This window comes from Phoxinus phoxinus, assembly GCF_949152265.1.
Source record: "Phoxinus phoxinus genome assembly, chromosome: 18".
Classification (NCBI taxonomy): Eukaryota; Metazoa; Chordata; class Actinopteri; order Cypriniformes; family Leuciscidae; genus Phoxinus; species Phoxinus phoxinus.
In genome coordinates, this window is record NC_136893.1 from 1,406,479 (window position 1) to 1,427,322 (window position 20,844).

The following is a 20,844-nucleotide window of genomic DNA, read 5'->3' on the forward strand; positions in this document are numbered from 1 at the left end:
TGCAGCCCCTGATGACTCCGACTTCTTTTTCTTTAAAAAAATGATATATTTAGCAGCTTATATTCACAGATGGTCGTGTGATCGAATGAGTCACGTTTTTCCTCTGCGGATTCGCATTTGGGCTCCTGTAATCTGTCACTGGAGCATTAGCTGGCGATCTGTGTCATCAGTCATCATCAGTCTGGAATATCAGGTGAGTCTTTGCCCAAAAAAAACAAACACTGGCATGCAATGAATCTTGGGATAGGCTGTGAAGGATCCACTCGTTCTATCCTTCACGGCCCGGGGAAAGTAGGATGCATTTGTAGCCCTCGATCCTTTGTCGCGATCAGCCTTCGAATTTTAAAGCAATATATTGTTTTCTCTGAATGAGTGGGCTGGATGATTTTCACATAGTTTTGAAGCATTTTTGTCTTGTTTCCAGTCCAAATATCTAAAAAAGTATTAAATCAAGATGCATTTACTAGATGAGTAAAATAAGATATTATGTCCAGTTTTCCGGGGGAATTAATCAAAATGAAGTGAGTTGATGCTTAAAACAACACAAGCAAAGTTATCTGCCAATGGGGTCAGAAAAATAAATCTTAATTCAAACAGAAACAACATTATTTTTCTGACCCCATTGGCAGATTATTTTGCTTGTTTTAAAGAAAAACTCAATTTTTATTTATTTCCCCAGAAAACAAGACTTAATATGCCTATCTTATGTAATTTACTACCTTAGTAAAAGCATCTTGATTTAATAAATGTTTGATATTTGGACTGGAAACAACACTAAAATACTAAGTAAGAAAAGCATTTTTTGCAGTGTGTGTGATTCAGTTTTTCAAAAGTCTTGTGAACAAAAAAACAGTATAGGTTTTATGGCCCTATTTCATTGACTTGTTTTTTCACAAGCCACGCATAAATGTCGTTTTCTGAAAACTACAAACTTTTACATACATGCTGCTCACAGATTATTGGTGCAGTTTGTGCTGAATACAGTGTAGTGTGACTTTAGCCATGAAAATGTTTCAAGTAACAGAAGTTGAGCAGCCTCTGAGTTGGGAGCTGTAAGATAAACATGGTAAATGTCTGTCAGTCGGTCTGAAGTCTCAGTGTAGATGTTCTCTCTTCAGAAACACCTGCTTCTCTCTACGATAAACATCCAGACCTTTCTGAAACATCTTTCAGCATTTGGCTCCACTTCAGACGTGCGATTGGCCCAGTCAAATCCCTTTGATGTGAAACCGAGCATTGTGATTGGCTGCCTGGAAGAGATGACCTTTGATTGGCCGTGTGATTCGTTGAGATGAAGTCGTCACTGTGCATTTAACATTTATACTGTATAATGTGCAGATTGCGCTGGTGGAAGTCTGTAAATGACACGTCTATCAGAGTATCAGACGGAGCTTAAGGGAGAAGAAAGCTTTATCAGTGTTGACACGCGGCCAGATTCAGTCAGAACTGCCTTTGTTTGGCCAACAGGAACAGATTAAGGAGAGAACCGATGTCTAATGCGGCTGGATAATGAACACAAGACGCGATTGTTCGGTTCATGGACCGACGTGCGGCTTCATGCAACAGACACACAAAATATATGAGTTTGTGAATCAGTGTTATTGCACACTAATACATTAAGGCGATCCAAGAGATGCTGAATATTAACAGAGCACACACACTGCATGAAAAACAGCATCCCAGAATGCATTGCACGATTTGACCTTCATTTCCAGTGGATGAGAGATTATCTCATTATCTGTGACATTTGCTTACAAAACTGGAATGCAAAGTGAGCGTGTTACACTTCTGTTCAAAAGTTTGGGATCGGTTTTTAAAAGAAGTCTCTTCTGCTCAGCAAGGCTGCATTTATTTGACAAAAGAATACCACACACAAAAACAGTAATATTGTTAAATATTATGACACTTTAAAATAACTGTTTTCCATTTTATTGTATTTTAAAGTGTAATTTATTCCTGTGATCAAAGCTGAATTTATCATCATTACTCCAGTCTTCAGTGTCACATGATCCTCCAGAAATCAATATAATATAATGATCTATTTATGATTATTATCAGTGTTGAAAACAGTTTTTTCAGGATTCTCTGATAAATAGAAAGTTCAAAAGAACAGCATTAATCTGAAATATAATCTTTAGTAACATTATCAATGTCTTTACTGTCACTTTTGATCAATTTTAATTAATCCTTGATGAATAAAAGTATTGATTTCTTTGATTTATTTCTCCCAAAAATAAAATAAGAATTCTTACTGACCCCAAACTGTTGAACGGTATGTTTAATGTTACTACAGCTTCTATTTCAGATTAATGCCGTTCTTTTGAACTTTATATCAATCAAAGAATCCTGAAATAAAACATGTAAATAACTGTTTTCAACACTGATAATAATCATAAATGTGTCTTGATCATCAGATCATCATATTACACTGATTTCTGGAGGATCATGTGACACTGAAGACTGGAGTAATGATGATAAATTCAGCTTTGATCACAGGAATAAATTACACTTTACTATATATTCACATAGAGAACTGATGATTTACATTATAATAATATTTCACAATATTACTTTTTTTTTTGCCTTTTAATCAAATAAATGCAGCCTTGGTGAGCAAAAAGACTTATTTTAAAAGGATTAAAAATCTTCGATCCAAAACTTTTGAAAGGCATGGTATTTCTGAGAGAGAAACGCCTCTTTCAAAAGTAATGTTTTGTCCTACTCTCTGAAACATTACGCATACTATTCTGCATACTGTGCCTGAATTTGTACATTATGTACAATCATCTTACGTAAATTATTGCATTAGGTTCAGTTTATGCAAATATGTAGTTACGTATTAACAATTCACACAGAAATGTGTTCTTCAGTGGGATGTGTTTAAATGGTAAACAAAGAAGTATACAGTATGAAATTGTACATTAATAAATTACTTTATGGCCGGCAAAACCTTACGAGTTACCTGTAGAAATGCATTTGATAAAGTTAACTTGAAGTTCATAAGATGCACTTTTCTGAAAGTCACTGTACATCGAGCAGACCTGCATTAGTCTCGTCACGAGCGTTCTTGAGGAGGAAGTTTAGTGTCTGTACTGAATCGATACGAGTCGGCTGAAGTTGATCAATACTGTACATTAAGTGCCTGAATGTAACCAGATAACCGGTTATAGATTATCTGTCGAGGTGAAGCGTGTTTGATTACAGCACTGATGGGGAATAAAGATGAACTCGGACAGTAACCGGAGGAAGAATCGATCTTCAAGGTCATCGGAACACACATCTGCCCTTCTGAAGAAACTGCCTCTGTTTTACAGTCCGAAAACCACAGTAGTCAAAAACTAAAGGATTATAATGCTTTGCTAATGGTGTATATATATATATATATAAATTTATTTTTTCAATATTTGGGAACCAATCAATCAGAATTTCTGACCTCATCTGATTCTTATTTGATCCTTTTGAATGCATTTCAAATTATTATTAGATTTGTAATGTTGTTCCAAAATTCCCAAAAATCTATTAGCATTCAGTTAAGATTTTTTGAAAAGCAAGTTTACACTGAACAACACTGAATGATTTACATTGTTCAATCGGAATGACAAACTAGATGGGTTTTATTTTTCAAAGAACTTAACTAATTACAAACACCAGTGTTAAATCTTGTAATTAGAACATCTGACTCAGCTGTAATTCCAGAGCGTTATGGTGATCATATGATGATGATGGTGATGATGATGATGATGTCTCTAATGCGTTACAGGTCTGACTGGTCTATCGTGTCGGTCAGGAGGCCCATGTTCTTCAAAACGATCTTCTCCAGAGCCAGAAACTGTTCATATTCCTTCAGCGCTTCCGCCTCCAGTTCCTCGTCCGGTTTCAGTGGCACCGCTGGCTCCTGATGAACAACAACTCACACAAGTTAAGGCCATTTCACACTACAGCTTTAATACAGAACAGCGTTTCATGTGGTCTATTAAAGTCGTCAGTACGTTTAGACTAAACAATCAAATGCGGTGTGCACTGCAAAAAAACTGATTTTGTCTTGGTTTCCAGAGCAACATTCTTAACCCTTTGCTCAATGAAATGAATGTACTATATTTTAGTTCGATAATGTTTTTTATTGAATATTTTCTATTTTTAGGGGATTTTATGGTACTAAATTATATTTCTGCAGTAGTTTATAATCCATTTATTCACTTTTTGAGCATAGATCTGAAAATAAAATGTCATTAATCTCGAATGCTCAACAGACTTTTGAAAAATTAAGTGAAAAAAAAGTTATTTAAAAAGTGTGGTGTAATTTTATTTGTTATGAGAGAAAAATTGTGTGTGTATGTGTGTGTGTGTGTTCACATTGCAAGTGCAAAAACTTTACCAAGTTTCGTATCATTCCAATAAAATAAAATAAAAAATTAATGAATCAAAAATTACAGAAGAGCACCACATTTAAGATACATTTATGTAATAAAATGAGGTGTTTATGATTAAAATAAGAAAAATATCTACCAATGCAGTCAGGTAAATAAACGTAATTCAGTGGAAAAACAAGCTTATATTTATGACTCCTTAGGCAGATATTTTTCTTGTAATCATTGAAAAGTGATTACAAAAATTGAAAGTAGAAAACGGTCTGGAAACCAAACATCTACTGCGGTAGGAATACAGGAAAACACATACAACTGAGCATTTAAGGGAAGAGTGGTGAATATGATCATAATTCTAACTAATAGATATCCCCATATTTCCCCAGTTGATTAATCACAGTACAGTTGCTTTGTATTACAAGTTTTCTGTAATGTTAAGTATGCAATCAAGTTAAATCCGCACTAATTTACATACATAAATCTGAACATTAGATAAAGCTTTATTGATTTTGTTGACATATTAGAGTTAACGGTTATTACAGAGGGGATTTTGAATATATCTTTTATCACTCCATAAATCAGAAAATACTCAAAACAGCCACAAAAAAAAAGGTTTTAAGGAATAAAATGTTATATAAACCAGTGTGAATGATATATGAACAAACCCTTCAGTAAAACCCTTCAGAATATAGACAGGAATAAAACTGTAAGTTTTGGTGTGTGTAACTGCTGCTGAAGTGGAGGACAAACTCTTTAAAGATATGTATCGTAATTAAAATCTACCGGCGCTTATAGAAAGTGTAATAAAATAAACACGTAAATCTGTATTTTGGATGTTTTCTTTTTACTAATCTAAAAGAAGACAAAAGCAAAGCAAAATATCTCATAATCTCTAAATTGATCAGTGCATGAAAAACAATGGCTTAGTCATCTTGCCTTAAATCAGAAAAAAGTTTTTATGAATAAAATATTATAAAAATAAGTGTAAGTGATATATGAACAAACCCTTCAGTAAAAACCTTCAGAATATAGACAGGAATAAAACTGTAAGTTTTGGTGTGTGTAACTGCTGCTGAAGTGGAGGACAAACTCTTTAAAGATATATAGTGTAATTTAAATGTACAGGCGTAAATGGATAAAGTGCAATAAAATAAACACGTAAATGTGTATTTTGGATGTTTTCTGTCCACTGTGAAGGAAGCAAAAATCACACAATTGACCAGTACATGAAGAAAACTATAGTTCCGCCTGTAGTGTCTTGCCTTAAATAAGAAACATTAAGTGTTTGTCTTGAAATCTCTCCAGAGAGCCTCCAGCATCATGTGTCCGCGGGGTGTGTAACACAAATGTGTGTGTTTTAGACCCTCGGAGACACAGACGGCAGCATACTTTCATATTTAGTAAATATATTCAGCAAGTCTGAGCAGATCTGGAATAACTCAATCACACATTCCAGCGGAACGGCAGCGGACTTCATCTGTGTTTGCTGTGAGCTTAAACACACGTTTGCACAGCTATTTAAATGGGGACATTGCATAGACTTCTATTGTTTTTTTATAAACAACTAGTTATAAATACTATAATCTAACCCTAACTGAAATCTTTCTGCATTTTTACAGTAAAAAAATTATTTACTTAAAGGGATAGTTCACTTTAAAATGAAAATTCTGTCATCATATACTCACCCTCAACTTGTTTCAAACCTGTATGAATTTCTTTCTTCTGCTGAACATAAAGGAAGATATTTTGAAGAATGTCAGTAACCAAACAGTTACCAGGTCCCATTGACTTCCATAGTAAATACTATGGAAGTCAATGGGACCTGGTAACTGTTTTGTTAAAGTGAACTATCCCTTTAATTTTTAAATGCTGTTTTTACAAATCAGGATGTCCCCAAAAGCAGGTTTTGTGAGGTTTAGCTCGACTCTGGGTACAAATTTGTCACAAAATATGGTTAAGTAGATACATACTCATGGAAATACACTCAAAAAATCTTTAGGACTAGTTTTAAGATTTATCTATTTGAATTGCATTAAATTAAAAAATCCGTCCATTTGTATAACAGTTTTTACTTAATGTGATGCATATGTGTCAGTTATACATAAATGAAACGGGTCAGATTTCTGTAATGCACTAATAAACTGAAGCAGTGTATTTATCATCAACAAAACCAATTTGTTTCAATCTCATATATTTGAACATACATTTAAATGTTGCTTGTTTTTATTACAGACATATTTTTAAACATGTTCATAATTTTTAACTGAATAAATGTTATTGTTAACAGATTTATGATAATTATTTGCAATTTGAATACAAAAAAAAGAGGAAGAGTTCAGTGAAAAGAGGAGTGTGTTCTGGCGCAAACGTTCCCTGGTGATATTTTGCAGTTTCAAAAAACAATTCCGCCACAGAGCGGGAAAAACCGAGTCTAAAGACAGCGGCGCCGCGCGTTAGTCAGATGCTATTTTAAGGGCGCGTGCTTGGCCATAATGTAGTGTGTGAACAACACACACACTTTGATTCTCTAATCTACACAGACGCAGCAGTTTTCATTTTTGCAAATCATACATTATTACAAGGAAAAATATTACCATACGAGGGAAATCATTGTTGTGTCCGTGAAGATGTGGAAAAATGAAAACATTTAGCTTACACATTTACCCAAATTATTATACAGCTGTTTAACCGAAGCTAATGTGTGTGTGTTTCATCCTCATACAATGTCACTTCTCTGTGTTTTACGGCCCTGACGAGAACGTCGGTCTCCTCGGCTGTGAACCGCTCCTGGCGTGCGCCGGCAAACCCGCCGTTATAATAGCAAACCCGCCGTTATAATAGCGATCCGCCGTTATAATAGCGATCCGCCGTTATAATAGCGATCCGCCGTTATAATAGCAATCCGCCGTTATAATAGCAATCCGCCGTTATAATAGCGATCCGCCGTTATAATAGCAATCCGCCGTTATAATAGCAATCCGCCGTTATAATAGCAATCCGCCGTTATAATAGCAATCCGCCGTTATAATAGCAATCCGCCGTTATAATAGCAATCCACCGTTATAATAGCAATCCGCCGTTATAATAGCCATCCGCCGTTATAATAGCAATCCGCCGTTATAATAGCGATCCGCCGTTATAATAGCAATCCGCCGTTATAATAGCGATCCGCCGTTATAATAGCGATCCGCCGTTATAATAGCAATCCGCCGTTATAATAGCGATCCGCCGTTATAATAGCAATCCGCCGTTATAATAGCGATCCGCCGTTATAATAGCAATCCGCCGTTATAATAGCGATCCGCCGTTATAATAGCGATCCGCCGTTATAATAGCGATCCGCCGTTATAATAGCGATCCGCCGTTATAATAGCAATCCACCGTTATAATAGCGATCCACCGTTATAATAGCGATCCGCCGTTATAATAGCGATCCGCCGTTATAATAGCGATCCGCCGTTATAATAGCGATCCGCCGTTATAATAGCGATCCACCGTTATAATAGCAATCCACCGTTATAATAGCAATCCGCCGTTATAATAGCAATCCACCGTTATAATAGCGATCCGCCGTTATAATAGCGATCCGCCGTTATAATAGCGATCCGCCGTTATAATAGCGATCCGTCGTTATAATAGCGATCCGCCGTTATAATAGCGATCCACCGTTATAATAGCGATCCGCCGTTATAATAGCGATCCGCCGTTATAATAGCGATCCGCCGTTATAATAGCGATCCACCGTTATAATAGCGATCCGCCGTTATAATAGCGATCCACCGTTATAATAGCAATCCGCCGTTATAATAGCGATCCGCCGTTATAATAGCGATCCGCCGTTATAATAGCGATCCGCCGTTATAATAGCAATCCGCCGTTATAATAGCAATCCGCCGTTATAATAGCAATCCACCGTTATAATAGCAATCCGCCGTTATAATAGCCATCCGCCGTTATAATAGCGATCCACCGTTATAATAGCGATCCACCGTTATAATAGCGATCCGCCGTTATAATAGCGATCCGCCGTTATAATAGCAATCCGCCGTTATAATAGCCATCCGCCGTTATAATAGCGATCCACCGTTATAATAGCGATCCACCGTTATAATAGCGATCCACCGTTATAATAGCAATCCGCCGTTATAATAGCAATCCGCCGTTATAATAGCAATCCACCGTTATAATAGCAATCCGCCGTTATAATAGCCATCCGCCGTTATAATAGCGATCCACCGTTATAATAGCGATCCACCGTTATAATAGCAATCCGCCGTTATAATAGCAATCCACCGTTATAATAGCAATCCGCCGTTATAATAGCGATCCACCGTTATAATAGCGATCCACCGTTATAATAGCGATCCACCGTTATAATAGCAATCCGCCGTTATAATAGCAATCCGCCGTTATAATAGCAATCCACCGTTATAATAGCAATCCGCCGTTATAATAGCCATCCGCCGTTATAATAGCGATCCACCGTTATAATAGCGATCCACCGTTATAATAGCGATCCGCCGTTATAATAGCGATCCGCCGTTATAATAGCGATCCACCGTTATAATAGCGATCCGCCGTTATAATAGCGATCCGCCGTTATAATAGCGATCCGCCGTTATAATAGCAATCCGCCGTTATAATAGCAATCCGCCGTTATAATAGCAATCCGCCGTTATAATAGCAATCCGCCGTTATAATAGCAATCCACCGTTATAATAGCGATCCGCCGTTATAATAGCGATCCACCGTTATAATAGCAATCCGCCGTTATAATAGCGATCCGCCGTTATAATAGCGATCCGCCGTTATAATAGCGATCCACCGTTATAATAGCAATCCGCCGTTATAATAGCAATCCGCCGTTATAATAGCAATCCACCGTTATAATAGCGATCCGCCGTTATAATAGCGATCCGCCGTTATAATAGCGATCCGCCGTTATAATAGCGATCCGTCGTTATAATAGCGATCCGCCGTTATAATAGCGATCCACCGTTATAATAGCGATCCGCCGTTATAATAGCGATCCGCCGTTATAATAGCGATCCGCCGTTATAATAGCGATCCACCGTTATAATAGCGATCCGCCGTTATAATAGCGATCCACCGTTATAATAGCAATCCGCCGTTATAATAGCGATCCGCCGTTATAATAGCGATCCGCCGTTATAATAGCGATCCGCCGTTATAATAGCAATCCGCCGTTATAATAGCAATCCGCCGTTATAATAGCAATCCACCGTTATAATAGCAATCCGCCGTTATAATAGCCATCCGCCGTTATAATAGCGATCCACCGTTATAATAGCGATCCACCGTTATAATAGCGATCCGCCGTTATAATAGCGATCCGCCGTTATAATAGCAATCCGCCGTTATAATAGCCATCCGCCGTTATAATAGCGATCCACCGTTATAATAGCGATCCACCGTTATAATAGCGATCCACCGTTATAATAGCAATCCGCCGTTATAATAGCAATCCGCCGTTATAATAGCAATCCACCGTTATAATAGCAATCCGCCGTTATAATAGCCATCCGCCGTTATAATAGCGATCCACCGTTATAATAGCGATCCACCGTTATAATAGCAATCCGCCGTTATAATAGCAATCCACCGTTATAATAGCAATCCGCCGTTATAATAGCGATCCACCGTTATAATAGCGATCCACCGTTATAATAGCGATCCACCGTTATAATAGCAATCCGCCGTTATAATAGCAATCCGCCGTTATAATAGCAATCCACCGTTATAATAGCAATCCGCCGTTATAATAGCCATCCGCCGTTATAATAGCGATCCACCGTTATAATAGCGATCCACCGTTATAATAGCGATCCGCCGTTATAATAGCGATCCGCCGTTATAATAGCGATCCACCGTTATAATAGCGATCCGCCGTTATAATAGCGATCCGCCGTTATAATAGCGATCCGCCGTTATAATAGCAATCCGCCGTTATAATAGCAATCCGCCGTTATAATAGCAATCCGCCGTTATAATAGCAATCCGCCGTTATAATAGCAATCCACCGTTATAATAGCGATCCGCCGTTATAATAGCGATCCACCGTTATAATAGCAATCCGCCGTTATAATAGCGATCCGCCGTTATAATAGCGATCCGCCGTTATAATAGCGATCCACCGTTATAATAGCAATCCGCCGTTATAATAGCGATCCACCGTTATAATAGCAATCCGGCGTTATAATAGCGATCCACCGTTATAATAGCGATCCGCCGTTATAATAGCGATCCGCCGTTATAATAGCAATCCGCCGTTATAATAGCGATCCGCCGTTATAATAGCGATCCGCCGTTATAATAGCGATCCGCCGTTATAATAGCGATCCACCGTTATAATAGCAATCCGGCGTTATAATAGCAATCCACCGTTATAATAGCGATCCGCCGTTATAATAGCAATCCGCCGTTATAATAGCGATCCGCCGTTATAATAGCAATCCGCCGTTATAATAGCGATCCGCCGTTATAATAGCGATCCGCCGTTATAATAGCGATCCGCCGTTATAATAGCGATCCGCCGTTATAATAGCGATCCGCCGTTATAATAGCGATCCGCCGTTATAATAGCAATCCGCCGTTATAATAGCAATCCGCCGTTATAATAGCAATCCGCCGTTATAATAGCGATCCGCCGTTATAATAGCAATCCGCCGTTATAATAGCAATCCGCCGTTATAATAGCGATCCGCCGTTATAATAGCGATCCGCCGTTATAATAGCGATCCGCCGTTATAATAGCGATCCGCCGTTATAATAGCAATCCACCGTTATAATAGCGATCCGCCGTTATAATAGCAATCCGCCGTTATAATAGCGATCCGCCGTTATAATAGCAATCCGCCGTGGAACAAGCGCGCCGGCTCTTAAAGGGAATGTGAGAGGACGCTCTGATTGGTTTATTTCACGTTACGCCCAAACCACACCTATGAGTAATGAAGCGACTTCAGACACACACATTTTAGATTTGCGTCGGGCGCAAGAGTCGTTTATCCGCCGGTATAATAGCAACAGCGCCGGGATCCGCCCACAAAGTTACTTGCGTTTCGCGTTTGATACGTGCGCTTCAGAGCGTTACAATAGAGCTCATGATGTTAAAACTGTGTAATACAAATGGATGGGAATTATGTATTTCATTTAAATCTTAAATTTATTCTTAAATATTTTTTGAGTGTACATAATCTCAAAGCACATAGAAATAGACGATAAATCATGAAGAATAATTACAGGAATAATTCACCGGAACATTAATTATCATTTCATCACCCTCAAGTTCCAAACCTCTGTTTTTTTTCCCCTTAGAGTTAAACTAAATGAAAATGAGAAATATTGCTTTGGCAACTTTTTTTTATATCTTATTTAATTTAATTTCATGTTTTTTTTTCTTCTTCCAAGTAACGAAAATGTTTTTCATGGTTTTAGTTTTAGTTAACTATAAAAAGCCTGGGTAAATGTTCCTTTAAACACGTCTAAAATGTTCCTCTCTCACCGTCTTCTTCTTCAGTTGTTCAGCCTCCATCTCTTTCTTGTGCTTCTCGTGTTTGATCTGCCGTTTCTCAAAGTACTCCAGCCGCTCCTCTTCCTTTTCGAAGTACTTCCTCACATTCTTTTTCTGTAGAGAAATGCATCTTACTTATAAATCCTAGTCCTACATTCATTGCATTTTTAGTCATGCTCACAATGTGAACTCTGTTCTGGCAATATTATGCAGACATCTAATTTCGAGCAAGTCAACATTAAATATCTCTTTTAATCCCAATCCCAGAATCTATTGAAATGGACTCGTTTCACATTTCCGAGCTTCTTAGAAGAAATTTTCTGGTGAATTTTTTTTACTCAAGACCTAAATTTTGTGAATATTTGCTAGATGTCTGTTCTTTGTGTGTGTGCTGAAATATTGTGTTTGTACAACTGCGTAAATAGGAGAGAAAAAACTAAAGTGGATCAGACCGATCACTACACTGGTGGTGTTGAGGAGAGACCTCGACATGACTGTAAAGCGCTTTGGGTGTACAGTAGTACATATGAAAAAGCGCTATATAAATGCCTCATTCATTCATTCATTCATACAATCTCTTAGCCAATCAGCAGTAGGGGGCTTTTCTACTCATGATGGAGAGGAGAGAGAGTTAGCCAATCAGCAGTAGGGGGCGTGTCCACATTAATGAAGGGGGAGGAGAGAGAGTTAGCCAATCAGCAGTAGGGGGCGTTTCTACTCATGATGGAGAGGAGAGAGAGTTAGCCAATCAGCAGTAGGGGGCGTGTCCACTCATAATGAGGGAAGAGAGAGATTTAGCCAATCAGCAGTAGGGGACGTGTCCACATTAATGAAGGGGGAGGAGAGAGAGTAAGCCAATCAGCAGTAGGGGGCGTTTCTACTCATGATGGAGAGGAGAGAGAGTTAGCCAATCAGCAGTAGGGGGCGTGTCCACATTAATGAAGGGGGAGGAGAGAGAGTTAGCCAATCAGCAGTAGGGGGCGTTTCTACTCATGATGGAGAGGAGAGAGAGTTAGCCAATCAGCAGTAGGGGGCGTTTCTACTCATGATGGAGAGGAGAGAGAGTTAGCCAATCAGCAGTAGGGGGCGTGTCCACTCATAATGAGGGAAGAGAGAGATTTAGCCAATCAGCAGTAGGGGACGTGTCCACTCATAATTGGGGAAGAGAGAGAGTTAGCCAATCAGCAGTAGGGGACGTGTCCACTCATAATGGGGGAAGAGAGAGAGTTACCCAATCAGCAGTATGGGGCGTGTCCACTCATGATGGGGGAAGAGAGAGAGTTACCCAATCAGCAGTATGGGGCGTGTCCACTCATGATGGGGGAAGAGAGAGAGTTAGCCAATCAGCAGTAGGGGGCGTGTCCACTCATGATGGGGAGGAGCGAGAGTGAGCCAATCAGCAGTAGGGGGCGTGTCCACTCATGATGGAGAGGAGAGAGAGTTAGCCAATCAGCAGTAGGGGGCGTGTCCAATCATGATGGGGAGGAGAGAGAGTGAGCCAATCAGCAGTAGGGGGCGTGTCCACTCATGATGGGGAGGAGAGAGGGTAAGCCAATCAGCAGTAGGGGGTGTGTCTACTTGTGATTGGGAGGAGAGAGGGTTAGCCAATCAGCACTAGGGGGGCGTGTCCAATTATGATGGGGAGGAGCGAGAGTGAGCAAGAGGGAGATTTGAAGAAAGACTGTAGAAAGAGAGATGGCTGAGAGACATTAGAAAACAGGAAAAGGACAGGAATATAACTGGAAGAAGAAGGGTTATGATCAGGCAAGAGCTTTAGGAGCCTCACTACAGAGTGGGAAGGCTTGAACACGGACACCAAGGTTGCGTTGTTTCGGCTCCATACGCGAGTAACAGTTTGCTATGTTTCACAGACGTAAGATGCGCTGTTGTATGCTGTTCACAGCTGATCATCCATGCTTGTGCGAGCTGTCAGTGGTTTCCTGTTGTGCATACTAGCGTATTTGTTATTTTGGGAGCGGAGCAATAAAGGCAGTGTTTGTTTGGGCATCAATTCAAATATCAACAGTGTTCCTCAGAAATCACTTACTGCACCTTTAATGACAACACAGTTTAATATTATACATTTACAATGTTAACAACAGTGGAAACGCGTCATCAGTCTGAACTGAGTAGATTAATTGAATGTATTTTATTCAGTATTGATAGTTGTTTAGCGGAACATGAGATGACATTCTCAAAGCTGCTTTGAAACCGTATTGTTGAAAGCGCTATATATGAATGAAGGTGACTTGACTTCTCACCTCGTTGTTGGAGGACTTGCGCAGGGTCCATGGGATCTGTAGGATGTGTAGTGTCCCGATGCGATCTGAGACCGCCAGAAGATGATGCTTCCCTGCGGGACAGAAGCCGGACACGTCAGTATCTGTCATGGGGTCAGCTCACAAAACATTCTTAAGAATACAAGTCTTCTGCTTTTTTCCTACAGAAGAGAAAAAAAAATTGTATTCCCAATAATGAAATTTGTTAAAGTTTCTACAAATTACTTTCATGTTTAAATGCAATTTTAATGATCAAATATGAGTTTGAAGGGATACAATTATTGACTTAAACATTAGTTAATGCATGAGCGATATATTTTTTTTAAGCATTTATTAATGGTTTATACAGTAAAAAATGTAATTGTTTATTGTTCAAAAGAGCTCAAATTAACGATCCATTCTGAGACTGGCTCTTACTGTATAAAACTATATTTCAAAGCTTTAAATTAAACAAAGATTATTGGAGTCTGTTTTACACAAAAATACTATTTCAGTCTTTCTACTTCAGAATTTCCCATTTAATTAAATGTGTTTCTTCCTGTTTCTTTGAAATTATTTGTGAAGTTGACTAGCAATTTCGGAGCGAAAAAATGTTTTTTAAAGTAAATTCTACACTTTGTTTTTCTAGGGATAATCAAACTTTATAAAGTTGAATATGTACTAACATCAAGCGTAGTGTTAGTTCTGGCAGGTCACGTTCTCTCAGTGACTCTCAGCTGATCCTCTATAGGAATACGACACTATCACCGTATACAGTATTATCAGCAGCGATGGCGTTTCTCAGGAGCGCATTACCCTCCTCCCTCCCCAGCTCCACTCGTCAGTCAGGATTTGGCATTTTGATTCCCTTTGAATCAGAATAAATTCTCGAATAATGCTGCACTTTAAAATCTTGAATTAATGATATCTGTAATACACTCCTGTTGGTTCTGTTGTGTTCACCCTAAGGGGGGTTATTGCTGCTCTTATTAATGCTAGTCTGCATGGATGCGCGGGGAGTGCTCGCCCAGAACAGAACCATACCGCCAATCCAAACTGTGTGCTAATCGTCAATCGTATTTGATGATAGTGGTCCTGACAGAAATGTGGTTGCAGCAACTCTTGCAGATATTTGTGTAATAGACGTAACAGGAGGGAATACAGTTCACCGTGATGTGTCCTGCAGGGGGCGCTAGTGTCAGTCTCATAGCTTTACCGCAGGAGCTGCTGGATCTGATGCAGGTGATGGAGGCGGTGCTGATGTTCTGGGTTTGTGAGGGTTCGTGGGTGTTTTGCAGCAGATCCCAAACCTCGATGGTCCCGTCCTTCTTCCCGATGAAGAAGAGCGCCGGCCGGGTCAGGGACCAGTGACCGATCGTACACATGACCTTAGAGCAGGCCGACATGAGGATCGGGCCGCTCTGAAACGAGACGCGAGACAGAATCATTCAGCACATGCTAAACTAACTCAGTCTAAAACTGATTCTAACTATTCTATTATAAGCAAAAGTGGTAGCACTTTACAATGAGGTTCATTAGTTAACATTAGTTCATGTATAAAGGTGCGAATTTTAGCGGCATCTAGTGGTGAGGTTGTGAATTGCGTTAAGCAAGTTAAGTAGCCAGTTAAGCAATGAGGTTTCTTTACAAAGATTAAATAAGAGATTATGTTTACGTATTCAGTAAAATGACGTTATGGCGAATATTATTGTTACTTGTTCATCATTGTGTCAGTGTTTTATTCTCTGACTTTAGCTCGCTTCTTATCACGAGGTGGACAGTAACAAAGTACATTTACTTGAGTACTGTACTTAAGTACACTTTTGGAGTATCTGTACTTTACTTGAGTATTATTTTTTCTGGAAACTTTTACTTTAACTTCACTACATTTGAAAGACAAATATCGTACTTTTTACTCCACTACATTTCTGTCGAGGGCCTTGAGTAGAGAGTAGTGACGTCAGGGATGAGTTTGGTTGTAAATGAAAGTCTGGTTGACGCCAGAACTCGACTGATGTTGGTTTCTGACATCAACCGATTTTCAACCACAATACAACGTCTGTCCAACGTTGGAGATTAACGTCAATCTGACATTGGATTCTGACATCAACATGATTTTAATTTGCACCGTTGGGTTTGGTCTTCTAAATGTGAATTTTGTCATTGTTTTGGAGCACACTATAGCTTATAGATAACAGTACGGCGAACATATTCATACTAAAAGCCAAACAACTGGGAACAGCCGTTTGTGTGTCCGAAACCATTGTGGACGTTATTGAGTGACTTATTTAATCCCACAGGAACTGTGTTCTAGAAATAAATGTTATATTGATATGAGGCAGGCAGAGATTCAGAGGCATAAGGGACTGTAAGTATTACATGCAACAATGATAAAACAATGAATTGACATTTACTTTTATACTGAAGTACTTTTAAAAATGAGTACTTCTGTACTTTTACTTAAAGGGTAACTAAACACTAAACCAACTTTTTTTAGTTAATGATCTGTACGAATGGAGCTTCATAAATGCTGTTCATTGATTCGAGTACTTTTTTTAACATTTGAGTATAAAGTGTTTTAATTTTCAAATATATGGTGTAAAAACGTCTGAGTGCTGCCCTCTTCAGGTTAAACGGAATCTCCTGAAGTAGGGGTACTCTCTGACGTAGGGTACTCTTTGACGCTACTCTGCCACGCCCCTGGCAGCCCCTGGTATAAAAGCATCTGGTTCCGTCAACACCAGAGCGAGTCAGGAGTTGGAAATTGGAATTACGAGTTGTGAAAACGATCAGGATAGCGTATTTTAGCATCTAGTTAGCATAGCATTTATAGTTATTTAGATTATTTCGTGTAGCCTAGGTAGTTATTTAGCATAGTTTGTTAGTGTTGTTAGAAGCATAGTTAGTTAGTAGGCCTAGCATAGTATTGCATCAGTTAGGATAGTGTAGATTTTTAGCATTAGCTTTATCTGTATTTAGTACAGTGGTTAGGCTGGTATAGGTGTAGTGTTGCCGGTTGCAACAGCACTGCTGGACTGTAACTGTTATAACTTCCCACCAGACTTGGAAATTAGCGCCAGTGTTTACATGCACTTGTGTGCCAAACGCTGCTCTTCCTGCATGGACTCCACAACCGCCGGCGCGTTTTGCTGGATATTTTTTTTCACATAGCGGCAAAATATGCTTAACGGAGGTCAATAGTAAAAATAATCCACTCAGATACTGGCCCCATTCTCTCTTGCACGGCTGCTTCGCTAGCATCGTCGGATGCCGATCGCGATGCGGGAGTTAATGCGATGCGACACCGCAGTTTGAGCTAGCGGCTCGAATTGATATGATTTTAGCTCTGTGACCACAGACAATTCCTCCACTTCAGGGGAGAAAAGTCCTCAACTTTAAATGACCGCTCTGTTGCAAAGCTACTTGCGTCACTCTCCATCTTAGCGAGTCTGACAGCAGCTGTCAGTCACTGCGGGTCTGTCAATCACCCGCTCAGCCCCGCCCTCGGTTCGTCCGTTGGGCTCTGCCCACTTTTCCAGCATTTTTCAAATATTGCCAGTGGGTGGAGTCAGGCTCTGACCAGGGGTTTAGTTACCCTTTAAGTTGAAAATCTGTCTTTACAACTTTTACTTGTAACGGAGTAATATTTGACCAGTAGTATCTGTACTTTTACTCAAGTAAGGAAGTTGTGTACTTTGTCCACCTCTGAGAACAACATAGTGACGAAACACGTTTAAGAGAATAGAGAAACCCTTTTAGAGCATGCATGCGCCGGGACCGCCGACCATTTGTCCCGTCGTTAAACTAGCAAGAGTGGATTCGGACACTTGTGCCGTGCATTTTAGACCATGAGCTCAGATCGGTAAAATAGGGCCCTGAAAGAATAAGCACAGATGCTTTTGTCCGTTTGATGTGCTTGTGCCGTGACCTCACCATGACCCCTTCCTTCCAGATGGCGAAACCGAAGCTGCCCACCGTCAGGATGATGTCCTTGAAGAACGGAGAGCGGCTCACGGTGTTCACCAGCGTGTGGTGAGCGAGGAACTGATGCGTGGGTTTGGCACCTGCCAGAAAACACACATGAAAATATTACTTTTGCATAAAACATATAATAATCAAATCAACAAAAATAAACCATCAGATCCAAAAATTAACATTTTGTCATGGTTTACTCAACCTCGTGTGGTTTCAAACCTGTACGTCTTCCTTTCTTTTGTGGAACATTAAATATATTTTACAGAACACTGAGGTTCAAACAACATTGACAAAAATCACTTCTTAAAATATCTTCTTTTAGAAAAAAATCTACAGAGAATGCAATCCCAGAATGCACTGCGACACGTCAAAACGTTATTTATAAATGTATTTCAGTTCTAAGATGTACTGATAAAAATACTGCAATATAATTACTCATTTTACCCAATATTTGTGTGTAACGTGTCACGTCTCGTGCTTTGTGATTTGAAGAAAAACTAATAATTACAGACTTAATATCCTGTAATATTTATGGAAATCGCTCTGTAATTGCCTCGATTTACATGTGGCGGTTTGGCCAAATTAGCTTCGATCTCTGCCAGAATCCTTCAGGATGAGCTCAGTGTTTCTCTGAACGTGATGCTGGGAAAACCGTACATATGTGACCCTGGACCACAAAACCAGTCACATTATGATTTACACATCATATGACAGTTGAATAAATAATCTCTCCATTGATGTGTGGTTTGTTAGGATAGGACAATATTTGGTCGAGACACAACTATTGAAAATCTGGAATCTGAGGAGCAAAAAAATGTAAACATTGAGAAAATCTCCTTTAAAGTTGTGCATTTATGTTCACGATTGTGCTGCATTCACTCACAAAAATACATGTTTTATATATTTACGGTAGGACATTTACTAAATATCTTCATGAACATGATCTTAATATCCTCATGATTTTTGGCATAAAAGAAAAATGGATAATTTTGACCCATACAGTGTATAGTTGCTATTGCCACAGATATACCCGTGCGGCTCCAGACTAGTGTTAGTGATCCAGGGTCAGATATTACAATAGACAACAAGCAAACAGAAGGAGAAGAGATGAACGGAACAACAGGCTTCATTAAGATCGTTACGCTCACAGTAAATGAGTTCAGACACGCTGCACTAATGAAACTTAATATCCTGTAATATTTATTATAATCGCTCTGTAATTGCCTCGGTTTACATGTGGCGGTTTGGTCAAATTAGGGTCGATCTCTGCCAGAATCCTTCAGGATGAGCTCAGTGTTTCTCTGAAAGTGATGCTGGGAAAACCAGAACAAGGAATGATTCAGAGTTTCACACGTCCTGATTTATCGTCTGAGAAGTGGCTCATTAATCGCATAATTTGGGGTTGTTCTGTTTGCTGGAGATCTTCAGCTTCTACGGTGAAATGTTAGGTGTTGAATCTGGCAGACACACGTGGTCAGATGAAGGTTTGTGTGGAAAAGAGTTGATTGAAGATTCTCCAAATAACATTCAAAAGTATTTAGAGCTAAAATATTAGCATAAACTCCGGTTGTAGTGCTGGTCCAGATGGTCTGGAGATCAAATTTTTTAAACTTGCCTCTCATGTTTTATCATTCCCATTGGCTGATATATTTAATTTATCATTGGCAACATGCGAAACACCCCGATCATGGAATTGCACAAGAGTAATTCCTCTTCATAAAGGAGGTGATATCACAGATATTAATAATTACAGACCTATTTCAATTATCAATAGTATAACAAAAATATTTGAAAAACTAATCTTTAATCAACTTTCTAAATATTTTAATGATCAAAACGTATTATCTCCACATCAATCTGGTTTTCGATCAAATTTCTCGACCACCACTGCTCTTCTAAAATTCACAAATGATATACTGTCAGCATCTGACAGTAACATGCCGACAGGTGCTATATTTATTGATCTTACCAAAGCATTTGATATGGTTGATCATTATCTTCTCTTGGACAAATTATATGCTATTGGTCTTTCTTCTAACTCTTTATTATTTTTTAATCATTTTCTTCATCATAGACGTCAATGCGTTACTTTTCAAGGCACCCAGTCAGGCTTTAAGATTATTAACAAAGGTGTTCCACAAGGTTCATCCTTAGGTCCTCTCTTATTTTCCATTTTTATTAATGATTTACCGCAAACCTGTCCTAACTGTTTAATTCACTTATATGCAGATGACACCGTAATATATTCATCCAGTTCTGACATTTCACAAATCCAATACTCTCTTCAAATGGATTTTAACTTAGTTCAAAAATGGTTTTCATCTAATAAACTCCTTTTGAACAGGAAAAAATCTTACACTATGTTGTTTTGCACTCGACCTAATTCTTTGCCAATATCTAAAAACTGGTCTATTAGTTTTCTGGATGGAACAGCTTTAACAAAAGTTGAAGAATTTAAATATCTTGGCCTCTGGCTTGATACCCAGCTCTCCTTCAAACCTCATATTAACTCAATCTGCAATAAAGTATATGGTCAATTGAAATCACTTTATCGCTCTGCAGATTGCTTCTCACAACATGTTCGGAAAAGAATTATTAATCATTTGATACTTCCAATAATTGATTATGCTGATACAATATACGGGAACACCACAGATTCAAATCTTCGCCCTATTTCTGTACTATATAATAGTCTTTGTAGATTTGTGCTTAGATG

At 38.9% G+C, this 20,844-nt stretch overlaps 1 protein-coding gene across 3 annotated transcripts in view; it reads right to left on the bottom strand.

Annotated features, from left to right (window-relative positions):
* Positions 1–2,893: 2,893 nt before the first annotated feature.
* The window catches only part of dnai3 (dynein axonemal intermediate chain 3), a 59,922-nt gene continuing 41,971 nt past the window's right edge, over positions 2,894–20,844 (bottom strand). For 2 of the 3 annotated variants that reach the window (XM_079589518.1, XM_079589517.1), the window contains exons 19-23: positions 18,087–18,217; positions 15,370–15,574; positions 14,157–14,248; positions 11,887–12,009; positions 2,894–3,895 (exon numbers count right to left, since the gene is read on the bottom strand). In XM_079589518.1, the coding sequence (XP_079445644.1) occupies positions 3,755–3,895; positions 11,887–12,009; positions 14,157–14,248; positions 15,370–15,574; positions 18,087–18,217 (692 nt within the window). In that variant the 3' untranslated portion in view covers positions 2,894–3,754. The remainder of the gene's footprint in view (positions 3,896–11,886; positions 12,010–14,156; positions 14,249–15,369; positions 15,575–18,086; positions 18,218–20,844) is intronic. The other variant, XR_013794964.1, reaches the window with a different exon arrangement.